This window comes from Anopheles funestus, chromosome 3RL, assembly GCF_943734845.2.
Source record: "Anopheles funestus chromosome 3RL, idAnoFuneDA-416_04, whole genome shotgun sequence".
NCBI lineage: Eukaryota > Metazoa > Arthropoda > Insecta > Diptera > Culicidae > Anopheles > Anopheles funestus.
The window spans coordinates 80620161-80640900 of record NC_064599.1 but is presented as its reverse complement, the minus strand read 5'-3'; the positions used below and the strand labels follow the sequence as shown (position 1 = coordinate 80640900).

The 20740-nt window shown below is 40.0% G+C and overlaps 1 protein-coding gene across 24 annotated transcripts in view; it reads left to right on the top strand.

Moving 5' to 3' along the window:
* Positions 1 to 20740, top strand: part of LOC125769762 (uncharacterized) — a 258686-nt gene that overhangs the window by 152980 nt on the left and 84966 nt on the right. For all 24 annotated transcript variants that reach the window (XR_007419102.1, XR_007419103.1, XR_007419101.1 and 21 more), the window contains one exon: positions 20475 to 20671. Coding sequence is in view for 21 of the 24 variants with exons in the window: in XM_049438593.1 (XP_049294550.1) it covers positions 20475 to 20671 (197 nt within the window). In the remaining 3 variants the exon portion in view is untranslated. The remainder of the gene's footprint in view (positions 1 to 20474; positions 20672 to 20740) is intronic.

Genomic DNA, 20740 nt, shown 5'->3' with positions numbered 1-20740 from the left:
ATGTTTTTAGGTGGGGGCGTGGGTAGAGCCACTACACTAACCAACACCACAGCTGGCACTAATCGTTGAAACACGGTTTGTCAAACATTCAATTTTCGCTCTCCATTTCTGTGTACGAAAGAAGACGAGCAGGTTTCGTTCATCGCTCCAGCACAAACAAGGAATGAAAGCGATCCCGGTGGCCAATGGGGGATCATCATAATGTTTGGAGTTTCCCAAACATTTTGTTAAGCATTTCGGGAAGCCACGGTGGGCAATGTTTAGGTCATGTAAAATATATTTATTCAATGAAATAATTATATAAAGCAAAAGAAATTAAATTGATTTTTTTTAACTATAATTAACTATAACAATTTTTTTCTCAAACTAAAATGAAATTAATTTGAATTGACCACCAAGCAGCATTGCAACAGCCCACTGTGTTAGGGCGAGTTTAGTATTACCTCAAGTAGTGTATGAATGAATTTAGCTCGTTAGAATTTGGAACACAAACACCGTCCCCACTAGACAACAGGAACAACACTATCCTTCTCCATAGGACGCACAAAACCATAAGCGAAAGTTTTGTTCCACTCATTTATTATTTGGGTTAGAAAAATAAGGCACGTCCTCCACAGTGAAGCGTCCTATTCACACCAAAAACCCTCCAGTGGAATTCACTTGCAAAGCGTACCTTAAATAGCCAGTGTGCGTTTGCAATCTGTTCAGAGAGAAACGGAAAGCTTCATCCTAGCAAAACAACAAAAAAAAACAAATGACAACGAGTGCGCGGGAAAGAAAATGAGGACATATTTTCAAAGCTTGGGGCAACATGGTTATGGCAACGGGTAACAGCGGTACGCGGTTTGTTTATTGCCACGTGCAACATTGCACCTACGGTAAAAATTGTCCCGTACCGGGCGGGCAGGAATGTTGATGTGCATGTTTTCCACTCCAGGAAAACTCGCCTCCGAAATGGGTGGATTTTCTGCAACCTCGTAGCAAAAATCGTTGACACGCTGCCAAATATAAGGGTAGGCTGTGAGATGTTTTGGAAGTACTCAAAATTTAATTCTGCTCTGTACATTTCGTGTGACAACGTACAGTGTGTGTGTGTGTGTGTGTGTGTGGATATGAATTCTGCCGGATCTCGTAACATTCACCTCCACCTTGCGCTTGCAAACACATTACCCAGCCCTTTTTTTGGCTCCTGGCTAAATAATGAAGCACTTCTGCGTTGAACAGCTTCCCACCCAGCGTTGTTGAATGTGTCTGCTTGTTTTCCCTCTCCTGGTGACACATTTGGTCATTTTCCTGCTGGATTCTACTAGGCTGTGTGTTATGGTGTTATGGTGAAAAATAATTCATAGCTCATTCAGTGAAAATAACCTGGTAAAAAAAAGCGACAAACGGAAGAAAACACGGTGTGCTTATTCATATTAAATACGCACCTCGCACCGTAATAAAGCCGTTGTACTATTTGTTGATGAAATTTATTTATTAAATTGCAAAGAAACACAACACCAGCATAACAGGATGAGAAATGCTAGAGAAAAAACGAAACAAAAATTTGTCATCAAAAGTTCATTGGGAGGAGAAAGGGAATAGCTGTGGGGATTGGTGGAAATGCAATGAAAATCCGAATGCATAGATTTGTTTTTTTCTCTACCGTTTTCCTTTTTTTTCATTGTTGTATGCTTTGTTAAGCTTAGTTATTACATTTTCTCAAAACTTTTATAAACAATTATCCATTTTTTTGTCAAGCCTGACTCCACCCATCGTCGTTAATTGAATTTTTATTGAAGGCATGCAGTCACCAAATTCCATTCACTACCAAAAACTATTTTTGTTTTTCTCTTAATTTCCTGATAAATCACGAAAACTCGCCAGGGAGGCAGTAAAAACGAGAGAGAGAGAGAGAGAGAGAGAGAGAGAGAGAGAAACAAAACACTCAACTGACTGGCCTAATAGACCCGAACAAACAGCAAGCGATTGATCTTCTCACCCTGTTTGTTTCGACTACACGCATCACAGCATGGCATTTATTGTTTGGTGATGACATTGTTGTTCGACGAATTATCATTATGCTTCGTCCAGAAACATATTTCCCCGGTGTTGGTGGTGGCGGTCGGAAAAATTTGAAAATTGAAATTCTTCCCCACGAAAAGCGTCCTATGAAGAGAACACCACAGAGAGTGAGAGAGAGAAGAAAAAAAAAGCAAAAATACACATTTTTCATCATAATTTTCAATACACGCTTGAATGTCACCATCTCTCGTTGAAGTCTTTTTTTGTTGTTGTTTGGCTGGTGTCATTTTTGGCCCGTCCGAACGTTTCAGGTTATCTTAATTAAAAATGAACTATGGGTGCAATTATTTGTACGGAACGAAATCATACACCCCTATCGGGATAAAAATAATTAAAACATGTAAAATCATTAAATGGAAAGAAAGAAGTGAACAAAAAAAAAGCTGCTGCTGATGGTGGTAAAGCGTACAAAGCGAAAATAAACACCGCTCTATCGAGATTCTGTAGCGTGACATATTTTTATTTTTTCCTATGGAAATTAATTTAAAACATTGCAATAATATTTTACGCACTCAGTTGGTGGTATTCCATGATCGTGATCATATTTTTCAAAGTGAAACCCGCACAATATGGTGGTTTTTTATCGCTCTCCTGAGGGTTTACATATTACATAAAAAGCTCTTTATTGATAATAACTTGTAAGATAAGCTACAAAAAATGAAGGCAGCTTGTTACACACAATACTGGGTGTAATGAATGAATAAATCGAAAACAAAAAAACACGCTTATCAAACTTAGTTCAAAGGTTACATCAACCCTGCAGTGTAATACACTAACAATATTATCCCTTTTTTTCTTTTTTATTAATCACGAGCAACAGTTTGCATAATAAAGAAAACATGTTGTGCACAACATCAAACAAAGAGAGAAACAACAATCTCCACATCCCAATCGTTATAACAGTACGCAACTGCATCGATAAACTCCTTTCATCTTTTTATCCTAAACAATCGACGATTCGAAATAGGGCTTTTAGTGGATTCGTTAGTTCGGTGAGTTTGCCATCCTACGACGTGCAATCGTTTGAACGAATTTCCGTCTCTCAGCAAACGTGCGCGAGCGAAACTTTCCCCACTCGCCCACACCGGAAGTGGTTTGATTGCTTCGCAAAAGCCCTCCCGAGGGCTGGTAATAATCATGAACATCATCATTACAGTGACGTTTTTGCAATCGTTTTTGAGCTAGGTTTATCGCTCCGGGGGAAGGCTGAACGAAATCGATACGATTCTGTTGCGTTGTTCCTGTTTTTTTTTCTTTTGGGAAAACGAAAAGCAAACGAATGCTGGATTTTACGTATTTATAGCTCATACTATTCCGGCTTGATTTAATTGATTTTATATTTATAATGTTTGCTTTTTTCGACTACATTTAGCCACTCCCTTGTAAAAATTACTCCTGCGATATTTTAAAAAGGAAAATTTTACTAAAATTATAGAAGCTTTTCATGAAAAACGATAGCTACATCCCCTACCTGAATGTGATAAATATGAAGTTTAAAGTAACTTATATATTCATCCCCAAAACTGGACATGCCCAATGCATCACTGCAGCACATCTAATCGATCTCAAATGCATTATGAAATAAAAACAAACAATTCATGGAAATACACAAAACCTTCCATTACGAACCATTGTTGTTGATTGCTGCTGTCAGCAAAAGCAAAGAAACGAAAAAAAATATTCTAAACGTTGACAAAATTTGTGATCCCAACTGGGTGTTACAGTTTACAAAAAAAAAACCAAAAACTCCGAAATAAAAACATATCCCTCCCCGGCTCACCGTTCCGTGTGGCTTGGTGTACGTGTTGTCCTGAACAAACATAGTATAAATCACAAACAAAACTAGGGCCTCTCCGGTATGACCTGTAGCCACCTTGCATGGGGCAATCTATCTTCGATTAGTTTTGTTTTATGGACCATCGATTGGCTTGGCCACTGCCACGTGGAAGTAGAGCTGGCTTGTTTTGTGGAGCTACAGCAACAAAAAGGGAGGAATAAGGTGATTTTTATTTACCACCTGCCAACCATGAAACCTGGAGAAATGGGACCCGACCTGTCATCTCGATTTATTGTTTGTCTTTCCTGGGTTTTTTTCTCATTCTCCACCTAATATCCATCGAAACGAGTGAGTAGCTTAGTTCGGGTGGATTTGGCGAATTTTTGCCAAATGAAATAAAAAATAATACCAACACTATAGAGGAGGGAGGAAAAATGTGCATTTAGCAATGGTGATGAAACACCTCTAACCCACACCAGCAAGAAGACATGTTCACATTCAGGTCAAGCACACAAAAATGCGACGAAACAAGAGGAGCAATAACAAGGGAGCTGCAGCTTTTTTTTAATCCAAACGAATAAACTCAACCCAATGCCACCAAAACGGGGCAAACAGGCCGTCTGCTCAACTCACCCTCCCCAGGCCCGGTAAGTGGAGGCACAATTTATGGCTATCGACGTATTGGATTTCGTTTTTCCCGGCCGTTACTCCAAAGCGCACTTCCGTGAAATGGGCCCCAACCGGGTAAGGTGAGACGGCCTGCCAGACAACCAGTTCTGGGGTTCCTTCCCTACCCACCCTTCCTTTTTAGTAGCAAAAGTAGCCCACCCAAAAAAAAAAGAAAGCAAGAAATGCTCAGTTTGTTTTTCCCGCATGCAATGAAGTAAGGGAAAGGACAAAAAGTGCTTTCCACCGGGAGTGCTTACTGTATTGGGATAAAACCGGGATGCCGGGGTTTTTTTTTTGGTCCTACCGTTGCTGGTGATTTATGAAAGCTGGACAGATTTATGGGATTATTTACCACGCTCGTTGTGTGTATGTGTGTGTGTGTGTGTGAAGGTTAAAGTGTGGAAAGGACGCGTCGACCATCGTGCCAATCGTGGAGGTGCTGAATCTTGGTGGATGTAGATTTATTTTTATTTTCTCCGAGTAAACCACCGGGAAAGGTGACATGTTGTTCGTTGTTGGCAGTGGTTTGCACTGCGGATTCGAAAAATCCGTAATCGTATACACTATTTATTATAAGTATATAATTTAGTTATGTGCTTTAATGTTAAATAATTACGTGAATTTTTTTAATATAACCTAGAATGAAGTGAAAAACATAACAGGCAAATATTACAATCCACACTTTATTGAAGTTAAACAAACTGGTTGGTTTATGTATACAGGTTGAAGTTTTTCATATAGTAAATACCTTACAATAAAGCTCAACGAAGGTTTTAACAATAAATTTCTGTTCCAAACCCGTTTTTGTTTAAAACAAATAATATGAAAACTCGAACTCGAAAAAACGATAAATATTTTACCTGCGCTTAACAATACACCAAGCACTGTAAACAAGAGAGCAAAGCTTGAAATCCTTCCGTAGCGGTGATCCGACTCAACACTAAACAAACAGGCAACGGAAACACTCAAGAGCCAGCGGTTGAAAGAGCTTCATTAATTTAATAATTAGAATTTATCTTCACTCGAACAAAAAGCCGACATTGGGCATACAGATACAAGTGACCCACTCACTTGTGTGGTTGTGGTAGTGTTAAAAATCTTAAAACCACTTATGACAAGATGAAGATGCACAGTGCAACAGCGAAAACCCAATGTAACGCTCACTCTCCCATACATTCACCCCAAAAGAAAAGGATTATTCTTTTCCCATGAAAAAGGCCACTTTGCGTCCCAGTGTTTCGGTTGTGCATTTTCTCCATCCGAAGCATGAAGCTTTTCCCCTTCGAAAGTAAAACAGACACTAAAACAAAAAAAAAGTAAAGAAAAATGGGATGCTTTTGCTCCCCAACCAAAAAACACAGCGCAGCAACATTAACGGGAAAAATAATTACGAAATAGCTTTTCCAGCCAGTGGGAAATGAGTTTTTGCACATTCGGCCGGTGGTAAAGATATGGAAGTAAAAATTCAAAAACCAGCCTGCCATGGGCGCGTGAAAAGGTGGAACTAATTAAAACCGATTCGCTGTGTGTGTTTTTTGTTTTTGTGACCATTAATTCGCGAAAGGAGCCATTTTTCTTCCGCGCCCAAAAACTTAGGACTGGGCGATGGAAGAATAGCTTTTTTTTGTAATTTGAAAAATAGGCCAAAAGGGAAGTGGAAGGCCAGTTTGCCAATTTGTTCGCCAATGTTTGTAACTGGAGGAAGCGGAAGTAGGGAGGGTGAGGAGTGACTCTCTTTTTTTGTGTATCCAATTTATGCTCTCCCGGTTCGAAATGGGTTGCGGTATGTTTGTAAACCCAATTTGAGGAGGCCCCCTAATTTGATTGGGTTGTTTTGTATTAATGTTTTTCGGTTAATTGTTTGCGCATTCCATTTGCTTTTCCCTTTTCCATCGCTTCTTGCCCTTTTAACGAGGTGCAGTTTTTCTTACCATCTGTTGGATGGGATTTGTTTTTTATTGTTTTTATTTTTAATTTCAAAACGTTCGAGGCAGAGGTTGGGTTTTTTTCCTTCTTTTCACTTCAGGCCCTAACTCTTACGAAAGTTCACTTTGTAAGATGAATTTTACAGTCGACTTTTTTTTACTTTCTTGCACTATGCGGAAAACCTTTTCTTCGGCCCCATTTTGTGCATCAGCAGTAATCGAAATCGGAACATAATTTCTGTGCATAAAAAAAAGTTTATTGCAATCATCTTCGGCAGAAGCTTTCCGAAAGTAACTCTGTCTTTAGCCTACCAGATGACATTACGTTGTCAGCGCATTAAAGTTTTCACAACCACAGAAGTGGGAGAGAAGATGGCGGAAGAACACCCGAATGTTTCATTGATCCTTTTCGCGCTTCCAAGCAAATAAAAAAAATGGCACCCCCCCAGGATCAAACCAAACTTGCCACAAACTCTTTCATCGCCATCATCATCATCATCCTTCTCATCACCATTATTAGCTCACCTTTCTCACTCACTCACTCATTCCTCCTGCTTTGCTGAGCGATACTTTGATAGAAGAAGTTTTCCTGTAAATTTACCAATGAATCACGTCAAGGCTTCCCCAAACCATCAAGTGCAGCGATGAAAAGGACGTGATGTTTGGACGTCATGTTGGGATTAACATTCTACCTTCAAAAGAAATCGTTCAAGTTTTGCAACTGCTGCAGCAGCGAATGCTGTGTACTTTGAAGATTAAGCGCAATTGGCGGTGGGTAATGGTGGTAGAGTTTTTTCTTTAACTTACAGTTTGTGAATAGATTGCCCATGCTTCCGAGACTAAAGTGGGAGAGATGAAGAAGAAAAAATAACTACGAAAAAAGTGTTTCGAATTAAGAGATAATTTCCAGTGCATGCTGCTAAAGATTCCTTATGGTCTTTTATTGCTTACTTTTTTCACATCAGGTTTTCATTTTTGTACATTTCCAAATTTTTTATTTCTTCTGCTTTTGCTCAAATTCTTGTTTTTATTAATTTATTTTATGTTACAACTTTACATCAGTTAGTTTAATCTTTCATTCATGAATGCTCTATAGTATTGTTTTATTTATATATAGTTTCATATTATTACACTACTTGACCAATTTCCATATTTGAGTTTTATTAACTGTTACATCATTGTTTGGTATTTGCTAAATTAATTGCATTTAGTATTATATTTGTTCATTTGTTTCATGTTTGTATTACTTTTACTTAAAAATTAGAAAACTTTGAACTCAATATTCATTATTTTATTCTTTGTAAGAGCTAATAGCCTTTCTTACTGCTAAATCCCAATTATAATTGCATTCATTTTTCAATTAAACATAATCATTCTGTAATAATCCTGAACAATAAAAATATCACCTCTATAATACGAATCATACTCGTGTCATACGATGATAGTGGCAAATGAACTAACAGATCCAATTGTTTGACATTAAAAGTGACAGAATCCAACCTTTGGTATCAAACACTCCCCACCATTCGGCATCTCAACGCGTATGAAGCGACTTACAGTGGTAAAAAAAACCCATGAAAAGTCCCTAAAGAGGATGATAGAAATCACTGCATTTCCCACGGAATGTCAGTAGATGCTAACCGATACGAATGCAATGTATGTCGCACTGTTTTTTACTCAACTTTGCATCGCGTTCTTTTTCTAAGTTTGCTAGCGTAACGAAGCACACCACACATAAAACTGGATGGCGCTGTCCGGGTATAAAATTTTCAAGTTGCAGTTTTTTACTTGGTATTTCCACTACTGCAACAATATTTCCTTGCGTATAGGAATCAGCAAAGTTGCACTACACATGGAACTTATAGTTTGTGCTATTTTTCCATTCGCCCGCTTCTTCGAGTTCTATTGTGATAGAGACTAACTTTCCTTCCCGTTGTTACGGGAATAGCATGACGAGAAAAACGATTTTACTTTTAGAACATGTAGCCGCACAAACGTGAAAAACATTTTCTTTGCGTTGCTAGCAGCAGACAGCTTGTCTTCGTCGAATGGTGCTATGGAATGGTGCCGCTTGTTCCAGCACCTTAGCATGGCTTTTGGCAGGTGATTGTTTCTATCGCCTTCAGTGGTTTCGAGACCAACCAAACACGACTCGCAACTGCACTCGGTTTTCTGCAAAGGATACCTGACGCAGGTTGACTTAAATCTTCGCGAATCTTTCGTCTTTACCTTCCTGGAAAACCGTAACTTCAATCTTTTTGTGCTCTTCGTCCGTAAGCTATCTGTTTGATGTTTTGATGTTGGGGTAACGAATTTTTACAACTCGAAATCAGACCCATTTTCATTCTTTATAATGTATGGAGCATTTTTTTTTTCTCCTTTACCATCATGTTTACTTAACTTACTCGTTCCGTTCCATATCTTTCTTATTTGACCGTATTTGACGTTGTTGCTGCAAGCGTAAATAGAAGAAGAAATCATTCTCCATCTCCGGATGAAAAGTTAAATTGCTCATTAGTTTCAGTAGAATTGCCTTCAAAATATGTCGTTCACTATTTTTTTAATGATACAACATTTCCTACTTAAAACTCCATTTCCTAATTCGTTAATGACATATTTAAAAAAATGTTGTTCAAACTGTTTACTGTTCTTTTTTTAATAGCTTCTACTCCCATTAGCCAGGTCACCGTTCCTTTTTAAATGATTATCCCATCACTTTAGATAATTAAGATACTCCTGTTTGTTCCACAACTTTTTCCCACAACCAACTCTACTCCAAATTGCTCATGCACATTCGTTTCTCACGTCAAGGTTTTTGAGAATTTTATCAAACTTTTGACACTTTTCCTCCTCAAGAAAAAAAAAGCAAAACGGTCGCTATAATAATTGCAACACTCTTCTTCATTTAGTAAGCGTTTTTGTTTTGCATCATCCACGTCACGGTGTAAATGTGTCACTTTTAATTCTGCGCCCAGTTACAAAACCTCAGATGAAGTCGGTTCACAACCCCACACCCCAGAAAACAACTTGTCCGCTGTGATCCTTCCCCGAACTGGGAGTAAATTATTACACGAACAAAAAAAAAACAACAACAACCGAAAAGGGAGGAAATAATTTTTCGCTTATCCCTTCTTATACGCGTCAGCATAACAGGCGGAAGTTCGCGGCGACCTTTCGCGACATAGACTTTGAGGGACGCATTTTGTTGATGTCTTCGTTTTGTTTTGAAGCGCGGAAAAGTCTTTTCTTATGGGAGAGAAAGGATAAGCCATAATTTTCTAAATAAAGTACCTGACTAAAAGAGACAGCAGCTTAGTCGTTTCCCTTTCCTATTTCCGGTGAAAGGATGCTGGCTTTTTACAACAACAAAAAAACGTCCCTACGATTGCTTTCACTCAATCCCGTAGTAACATAACGTAATGTTACTTCCACAACTAACTCACAACACTCAGTCGACCACCAGCCAGGGCCGAAGTTTGGATTAATTTTTATTTACGACACCCGGTCACCTTTGGTTTTGCACTGAACCGGACCCAATTATAGCGCTAAAGAACGGCGGAAGTGGAAGGTGTTGAGAAATGAGCGGATTTGAGTAGAGGAAACGTTTCGGGGTGGGATACTTAGAATTTTCCCCACCCACCCCTGCATCAACTTATGAAAGTCGACCATAGGAAATGCTCATTTATCACCGGGAACCGGGTTCTGACCCCAGTCACAGTGACAGGCGAAAAACGTCTCCCTTTCATGCTACCCGCTAGCTGGTTTCCTGGTCACGGCACCAGATTATGGGGCGTTGCTACCGGATGCGACCGGTACGAAATCCGTACAAACCGCACAATGAACCCAATGCCTTTTCTCTCCTGTTTTCCCCCAATCTCTTTGGCCGCTTAATATGCTTCTAAAATACGTAATCGCTTTCGGAATGATTTAATAAGCTCCGTTTCGCTTCCGAACGATACGGTGATACGGTACGGTTGATTTGAGCGGCTGTCGTGGTTCACTCCACCTGAGGAAAACCATCACCCGCACAACGTAACGATGGTTCATAATTATGTGTGATATTTTTATTTTACGTTCTCACTTTCATTTCCCTTACATACACACTCTCTCGTCAGCAAATGAAGAAAAAAATGTATTAAAAAAAAACCCCATCCAAGGGTGAGTTTTTTATCGCTGCGACGAAATCTTTATCCAACCTGCCGACCTGATGGAACTCTGCTGACAAATGAAGCTCGATAGGAAGTGTACCCGTGGTCAAGGAGGCAAGCACTATTAGCATAATCGTAGCCGGAGCACGATTATGGATGCCTTTGACCAAAATGTCTGTGGGGTGGCTATTTGGATGGCAGCCTACAGGGTGACCATTTTTCTTTATTGTGACATTGTGGGTCAGAATGTAAGGGCAAGGCAAGAATGTGGAAAACGAGAGAGCGGAAATGTAGTGCAGCTTTTTTAATTTAATTTAATTTATTCAACATCTTTTACCCTAATGAAAAGGCTTCCTAGATATAGGGGATGATATAATTAAAACAAAGACAATGACATGTTTTTAACAAACACACACTTCCACACTGAATGCGAGGAAACCCGTACGAATCGAACAATTTTCCCTTGTTATTCGAGAACCATAAAGCTTAACCAATCCCAAGAACCGGGCATACTTTTCCAGCAGCCATATACTTCCAACATACACAATTAATAGAAATGGAAGGTACGTGATGGAATGTGATTTTTCCTGATTTATAGATTTATATATTGATGGCTTTGTACCTTTTCCCGAGCTTCCCCGAGCACAGTTTCGTCGCCCAGCCGCTTCCTCTTGCCTTTAAAAATCCTCTCTCATGTCGCACAAACCACTCAGGATTCCATACAACCACTCGGATTCGATTGCCGTAGTCATGTGAATGAAATTTCAACTGAACCTTTTTTTTGGAACCTTGGTGAAGGAAACGACACCGTCGGTGGGTCATATTTAATTTGCTGCTCTGCACAGTCTGCTCCGTGCCCCGTTCGGGTATGCGTCATTTGTGTGATGCGGTGTTATCGAAGGTTTCGGAAGAAAACTCATTTCCTTCATATGCTCGTGTCGCATTTCCGGCCATCGGCTCACGCTGGTGATGCTGGTGAGTGGGTGAAGAAATCGATGCGGAAGGTGTCCTTTTACCCCTTTCCCAGAAAAGCGAAATTTGTCACCCAAAATGGGTGAGTTTTTGCAAACGGTATCGAGACCCGTATGGGGGTGGGGGTTAGGTAAACGGAACGAAATAAATCCAATTTGAATATGATCGGCAGTTCCCGTACCCGGGGCCGGTTCAATACGGTCCAAGAATGTGAAGGATATATCCGGTTTAGTTATGCAAAAGGAAGAACAAAACAACCAGGATCAGGACATAATTTTCGTCCCCCCTCCCACAACAACTCCCCGCAGAAAGTTTGGAATCGAGATAGGAATACGAAATGGTTTTATGCTTTTAACAACAAAGTAAAAAAAGCTCTTCAGCAAACACGTACCGTATGGAACTGTTGCAAAATAGGAAAAGCAATGTGGTGAAGCTTTTGTCATCTAACCTTTTCAGCTGCAACCATACCGGTTGAAAGAGTTCGCTTAAAGGAAATTTGATCAAATTTTGTCCCGAAAACATCCGGCAGCTTTGGACAGGGAAGATGTCTGACAGGGCACCAAATCAACTTACGCTTCGGCAAACAAGACCAACTGCAATCAAGTTATCGATGAGCATAGACGATTAGATCCATTTTCGATGGGTTACGTCCCCTGGTGCAAACCATCTAATGTCCATAGGAACTGGGAGAAAAAAGGATTTGCGAGTGAAACCGAAACAGTGCCATGTCAATTGTCTTGTGCGCCAAAATGTATGCAATTAACAATGTAGAAACTACTTTATGTATTGCTTTTTGCATACTTTTTTGCGAAAAATCGATAATGGCTGGTAGATTGTCTCGTGAATCTTTAATTTTTCTTAAGCAATTAGAATGCAAAGAGAGAAATAATTTTTGCTTCATTTTTCTACACAATAAAAAAAACTCCTAAACACATCACCTGTGTCAAAACATTTCAAAATGACACAAAAAGTAATACAGGGAAAACGATAAGAACAATCTCGCAGCATACCGAAGCACGTTTATCCTTCTTCGGACCCAATCGTTTTCCGAAACATCAATTAGCATACATCAAAAAACCTTTGCCGCATCCGAAACAGACGGAATGCGGAACAATTCCGAAAGAAAAACTTCTTCACAACCAACCAGGGAATAGGTCATTCCATTGGATCAATTACGCTAAATTGGTTTTCATGGACGGGGAAACCCTTTCGCCTGGTTGGACATTTGCTTTCGGGTCGCCGTTTTGACAACCGGATACAATTCTACGCATTCAATGTGCAGATAAGCTTACTGAAGGTACCGTAGCCGTCGTGGCTGTGCAATGTAACGAAAAGTTTCCTCCACCGAAGATGATTCCTGAAACGGAACAACTTTACTTTAACGTCGTCACTAAAGTGTTTCACCTTGTCCCAGTGGAACACTTTTCTCTTTCATTTTTCTTTATGCCAATGGAGGGTAAGGGCAAACACCGGCAACTACGAAAAAGTGTGTTTTGTTCGCCAATTACGTCACCAAACATTTCCTGCCCCCACGGGGGGTAGGGGGCGAAAAAATGGACGACAGAAACAACTTGAGTACGCGGGTGGAATAGAAATGATTTTTCACGAACTTGTCATACCAATGTTTGACTTCCTTTCTGTCACCATTGGGGATTTTTCGTCTAGCATTTTTTACTACTTCTCTTTTTGTAATTTTTTTTGCTTAAGTGAGTTACAAAGTATGAAAACGAAGGAGCGAGGAAGAGAACCCTCTCGTTCGGAGACGGGGAGACGTTGAAACTTTCACAACTCGTTCGAACCCAAGCAACGAAGCTGAAACGAACTTTCATCAAAATTCAAGCAACGACATTCCATGAACGGCAAACCCCGTAAAGGATAGTGTTTGGAGCGAACGGGATAAAAACACACTCACATACAAGAAGAAAAAAATAACTGGCCAAGATTACTACTCGGTTTGGGGCTGATTTTCCCTGTCGAAAGTTTAAAGACGAGTTTTTGAATGCTCCTTTCTCTCGACAGCTTCACTTTATATTTTTCTAACGCTTTATACTCTGTAACTCTGATAGACAAAAAATAAGGGCAGCTTGTTTCACCCCTTCTCGTTTGGCTGTAATGCAGTAATTCTACTAGCATCACTGATCGAATTGAGAAGTGACTTTTAGTAACAAGTGCAACCGACATACAGAGAATGAGGGAGAGAGAGAGAGAGAAAGTGTGAAACGAAAGAGAGAGGGAGAGAAAAAAAATATCCCAATCCCGTTGACAACAACAAACTGCATTTTTCCCGCAAAGCGGAATGTTACAGCCCTCTCGATGGCATAGTTTGTGGTGGAAAGTTTTTTTCCTTCCACCTTGTCCGCACCGTCAGCATTAATCCATTTTTCATGAAACCACATTTATGGATCTAGCGTGACCAAGAGGAACGGAAAGTGCAGGAACAATCCTTGAGCTTTAGCTATCCAACCTTCGTTTTTTTGTTTGCCTTCCCTATCATCATCAAATAGAAAGGAATACCAAACAACACCAAAGAATGATGCAAAAGCTGATTGGGGAGAAGGCGTATGGGACAAGAAGGTCGGAAAAAATGTGTTGTACCCCCGCAGTGACTGACAAACTGAATTTAATCTCCACGTCACTTCGCTGCCCGCACTGTACCGATGATGGCATACGGAACCCTGTGTCGCTTTTAATAGAGAAAATCTCGTTGAAGTGGATTTTTATTAAAAGTTTCATCCCGACTGCTAGGTACACGCTGGTACCATTGGTGGGAGGGAAAGGCGAATGTTGCAACAAGCGGCAACATGCATTCAAAAGTATCTCGAGCTTTCGGTGGTACATGGTTTTCAACGGTGTGTAACATTGTTTTTGAAGCCATTTGAATGCTGTTTGGGTTTTAAGGATTCTCGTTTTTTTGCTTATTAGGTAAACAAATTCATATGTATCTATTTAATCTCAGCTTAATTATCATTTCTTTTATTAATTTATTTTACGCTAATTGAATAGCGGTCTGAAATAGAATTATTCTGTAGCTTTTATTCGCCTGAAGGTATGCAATGAGCTTTGCAGACAAACATTATTTATCTCCACAAATGTTTTCAATTAGAATGAAAATTAATATCTATTTATTTCAAATTTCAAAAGTATCTATTAGTTCATCCAATAAAGCTGAAACAATCTATTCTACATTTTCACACGCGAAATTTTTCACTTTTCAACACGTCACTTGAATGGTATTTGCCATTCGACCCGAACGCCCATCTCATGTCAGTAAAGTGACAACGCGGTCCAATACTTTCACAACTTCACCGCCATAGACGTCGCTCTTTGTGTGTGTGTGTGTGTCAGTTGGAAATGTTTTGCAACGTTACACTTCCGGACAAATTTTCCTTTTTTTTATTTCACCTTTTTATTGCAATTCGTGCGATTACTTCCCTGTTTCGCTGTGGATCCGGTTTCACACAACTTGCTTCCTCGAAACTCGTTGACTTTTTCGCCAGTTTTTACTTTACATTGCTTCTCACATTCTTGTGAGAAGATAAAAATACAGAAAGACAATCTTGAAAGTAGGATAGAGAAGAAGAAAAAAAAACAATTGGAACAAGAAACATCGTCTAACACCCTCAAAACATTCCGCCCCGAGAGACAATAACGTGCCCGTATCGCCCATCGCGGTATTCCTTCCCCTTTTAGGGCAGGAAGTTCATTGCATCAACGACCCTGGCGTGAAGCCATAAAACACCCACAAAGGGCTCCAGCAAAAACATTGAAAGTTTTAAGCGCCCGTTGCTAACCAGCAAATCTGTTCCGAAATCTGCTCCCTGTCCGACATTTTCCTGAAGGGTTCGCTCTCCTGCTCTCATTGGAAGGAAAGAGTTTTCATCCAAATTTCAGGAAAAACAGGAGAAAGAAAAATGATATTTTCAACCAACTCGTCCGTTCCCGCATGGCCTGAGACAAGCTGAAATCCGTTGGAGGTTTTAAGTTGTTTTCCATGGAGGCGCCTGGTGCCTCACTCACGTTGCACCATCACACTGGGTCCGATCGGGCACTGGCAGTGCGGAACGCAGAGGTTAAATCTGTGGGTGATTTTAAAATGAAAACGTTTGCAGGCTGAAGCATTGGGCTGTCGAATTCAAAGTTTACATGTTTTTTTTTGTTAGATTTAGATTCGCTCACTTTGCTGGAGCTTTGCTCTCGAGATGTGTTATCGAAATTCCAGACAATTGTCGTACGGTACACGGTGTACTTGTGCGTATTGCAGAAAAAGTTTTACCCCCCGTTTGTGCTGTGCCATCTGCACCTAGCACAGATCAACTGAGCAGAAAAATAAACGGATAACGATTCGATTCACTTCATTCGCTTAAAAGTTAAATCGGTATCCTTTTGCTACCGTGCAGTGCAACGCAACACCAGCGCGAGGCACATAAAACGAGAATTAGAAAATGGCAAATGGATGCTTGTTCTTCGGGCCAAAACCATGGGACGATTTTAAAAAAAGGCAAGTGGAAAGGAAATACGGTTTTCCGGGGAAAAGTTTTGCCCCTTTTTCCGGAACAAAACAACAAGTACAACAAACCGAAAACATCGGTCACATTGTTGCCACGAAATTCGCAATCCCGGTAAAAGGAACAGAAGAAACGATGAGAAAAAGGCATAAAACATACGCCCCACAAAGGATTAAAGTTTAGAAAACATTTCAATTTCACCAAAGAACGGGTGCAACCCTCCAACAGACGGACAAACATCGTTCTAAATCGAAAAAGGAATTAAAGAGCAAACACACAGACACACAAAAAAACTATATTCGAAAGTAGTAGCAATCTTAACGACGATCAGAACGTTCCTGAAATCACTTTGCTACGCCCGATTGCAATTCAATTGACTTTCACTTAGTCTTTTGTCTTTTTCTCGCTCGCGTGGGCTTCCCCGGCCTTTTGCTCGCTTCGTTTGGGCTATTAATTTGTCAACGGAATTTCGAAACGATGTGTTGAACAAACGCTGCTTAAGTGGATTTTTACTTTTAATTGTACTCTGCCCGCTACGTGGTCTTTGTGTTCGGTGCTTTTGGGAAAGCACTGCCAAAGAACGTTTGGATCGGATGGGATATGTTATCGCAATTAGTCGGTGTGTGAGTGTGGGATTTAGTGTTTGAGTTTGCTACTTTTGCAACCTGATGTGTTTGGAACTCTTGATGTTTCTTCTGTTTAAACTCCAGAAAATGATAAAAAATGTGATTAATACCGATAAAAGAAATTTGTTGAATCAAGGTTTAATAATTTTCATCTTTTTCTTTTTCGAATTAAAAGGAAACTTTGTAATGCAAAAAGTATAAATTCAGGTGTTCCTTCAGAAGTGTATTAACACACAATTCTACTAATGACTTTTCATGGAAACCGAACTACTTGAATCAACCATGGCTTGCTCAAGAAAAAAACAAAACAGCAATGAATCGAAAAGAAAAATACAACTAAAATACAAAAAAGGAAATCTCTTACACTTCTTCTAGCAATAGAAGAATAGAACACACCAAAACAAAGTGAAATGAAACCATCAAACCCACCAGGCAACAACGACAACGTTATACCATATGCCGTGCCAAGCCTACTGGACTCCTTTTTTTCTTCGTTCTAGACACATGGTTCCATAAATTTATCCACTTGAGTGTTTCCGCCATAAACCTTTCATCTCGGCACATCCGGTTTCCGACAACAGAAGCAGAACGGTAACAACTGTTTCGAGATCAAACATGGGAGTGAGAAAGAGAAGGAGCATACATTCAAAGCATACACATTCGCTGAAGACTTCGATGTTTGAACGAGGAAATCGTTTACTCACCTCGCCCCGGCATGCCTGGCTGAAAACTCACCTCCAAGGAAGTTGGCCTCTTTAGACATCCAAATGCGGCGCGTATGCCCTTTTCGGTTTTTTGAAACCTGCCCAATGTGCCCGCCGGTACTTTAGCAGTCTCTTCACAGTATTCCCACAGCGTGTGTGTACGTATGCTTTCATCCATAAAAGATAACTCTTTTCCTATCGGCAGCATTCGCTATCGACGCGATCGAATCATTTGTTCGTTCGGTTTTCTTCCCATCTTCCACACGTCCACACGTACACTGATGCACGCATGTGGCCGTGGATGACAAAAAAAGCTTTTCAAATCACATAAGCGAACGGTACGTTTCGTCGTTTCCGGTAAGAAAGTACGTCGAGGGTGTGAGAGAGACCACTTAAAAAAAAACGTGAGCATTGCATTCCACTGTTTTTGCTCGAAATTGAGAACGAAACGCAAGTCGAAAGCTATTTCTAATTTGATTATTCAATTAATCTGCAAAACTTTTGCTCGTGTTAGTAGTAAAAACCTTTTTTCTTCACGTTTGAACAGTTAAGAAAATCTTAAACTAAAAGAAAAGCTTCTGCTCCAAAATGAGCTCGGTGTATAGAATCACTTAAAGAAGAGACACTTGCAACGGGAAACATGAAACTGTCGAATTTAATTCACCAGAGGGTGATTTTAAGGCTCTTAGTAGCAGCACGCTTCATCGGTATCAGGACTACCATAGATAGATCCGAAAGCAGATTATACGAAGCAGAAAAGAAAACATGAAACATAAATGCACCGGAGGGTACTAACACATGACACCAGACAAGCTGCAGCACGGTACATGATCCAGATTTTTCATTTCGATTTTTTTTATCGTCGAATTTTCCTCCCAAAGGGATAGCAAAAAAAATACTCAACGAAGCAAACCAGAGACAGAACGGAAGCTAACCGACCTGAACGAATGAGGAAAAATATGCTACAGTTTAAAGCTTCAGGGAAAATTGTTGCATTGCATCGTGAGCTTCAAAGAAACGGAGGAAAATAAACTCCATCAAGCGAGAGAGAGAGAGAGAGAGAAAATTAACTAACCGCCCCAAGTGCTCTTTCGGTGCAATGAAATTAGGTAACCGATTCGGGAGAAATCGACTCCAAACCACAAAAACCAACCATGTTTGCTCAAGTGGGTACGGTAAAGGGCTTTTTGAATGATACATGGCCCTTTCCGGAGCGAGAAAAAGAAAGAAAGAAAGAACAAGCCAGTATGCATCATTCTCGGAAAAGCTTTTCGTTTCGATGTAGACCATCGTTCAGTAGAAGCGATAAAATAAATGAATAAAGCTTTCCACTCCCTTTATAGCTTCCAATAATAGACCACCAAAGAATGTTGTTATGGTGAAGACGAAATTTGAAAAATTGGAAACAATCTACATGAAACGAGTGGTGTACTGTAGTTTATTTCGTTACCTAAAAATAAACTTGATTTTTCGTTCACACTTCTGTTTCTAATAAAATTTCTTAGAAAAATTCTGGTTGGTTTTTGACAAAATTAACAATTTTTAGTTGCTGGTTTAATTTCAAAAGGTTGTTTTATATTTTCTATTTTATTTCTCTTTCATCATGATTGACATGTCAACCGGAGAGAAAAAAATAATAAACAAATAAAGCCCTTTTCTGGACACTTCAACTCCAAGTGGAACTACACGTATGTGAAGTATAAATTCACTTCTCTCAACGCTTTATAAAAAAATCCCACTCTTATCGTACTAATCTGCTGTGAAATAATTATCCCTGTCTTTTGTCACCCGCGGGAGACAGACATGAGAACGAAAGGAGAAGAAAAAAAACCTATCCCCCCTCCCCCCAAAAATCCCACCTTCATCAACTTTGCTTCAAACTCGCTGCCGACGCTACTTCTAATGCACTAAGTGAATAATGAACGGTTTACCCTGACAGTGTGCGACAAACGAGCTACACCCGTCACAAAAACGGGGAACGAGAAAAATTTCACCACTTTTCTTTTATTTATTTTCGTAAAAATGCCCCCCTCCCCCCTCTGCCTCTTCGTCACTTTTTCCCTGTTTTGCGTGATAAGCGTTTCCGGGGTATTTCCACGAACATGAAGATGAATAAAATATTAACCGGCGCCGGTATTCCTTTGCTGCGCAAAACTTCTCTCAAACAGGTGGAGGAGAAACAAAAAAATGTGCGGGAAAAACAATCCGTAAGGTACCACACCATGATCCAGGTTTTAGAAAGGATGCATATGAAAGCGACAGTTTGTCCCGTGTTCGCTTAGCCCAGCTCGTCGGGTGTGAAATGAATATTTCAAGCACGAAAGCTCCCGGCAAAAGGAGTGTGCTGGAGTTTTCGTCTGTTTTCTTTTGCACTTATTTTGCATTCCAAAACAGAAATGAAGGTGGACTGCACCTGTGGGACAAAGCAACAACAAAAAATACTCATCCTAGCAATACATACATCAAAACATCGTATGATGTGACAGTATGGAACGATACGGATAAATCGGTGTTGCTTTATTTGATAAATAAATGCATAATACATTCATGCACTAATGCGCGCAAAATTACAGCAAACGGGAGAAAAACCGTGAAAAAAATGCTGGCTAGTATGAAAGCCCACAAAACGTTCACAAAAGTGAATAAAGAGCCAGCAATTTTATTTTGTTTTTCCCCCGCTTTTGGTTTTAATCCACAGACTGCTTTATTATGCACCGGTATGACGAATTAGCAAGTCATTTTTATGAATACGAAAGCGAAACACTTCTAGTGTCTATGTGTCTGTGCGGTAAGCTGGTTAAACGCTAACGATTAAACATTGAACGCCGCCATTTAAATTCATTTTTCAATTTTATTTAATGGTTTCCCTTTACACTCGAATGGTACGAAATATTATGGGTACAAAGCAGGGGAGAAAAAAAGCAACCCCTTATTGTGTAAATTTTATCCATTCAAATAATTTCACATTCGAAGCGTTACATATCACGTTGCAAAAAGAGTTTTATTCCATTTCTGTTGCTTTTTGTGCAAAAATTTCACACATTTTAATTGCTTGATTTGTCTCTTTGGCCCTTTTCCCAGCATGCACGGCGGTGAAAATCATCAACCTGAAAGTCCCATCAACCTACCTGCTGGATCAAACGTCCAAAACGCCCGACCCGCTAATACTCGACTGCGAGTACGAGGTGGACGAAAGTGAGAAAGGATTCGTGCTGAAATGGCTGCTGGATGGACAGCCGGTCTACCAGTGGATACCGTCAAAAAATCCATTCCCCTTCGTAAGTATGCAACTGCCGGTGTCGGTAACAATTTGGGACGGTTTAAAAATGTTTCCCTTCCCGCACTGC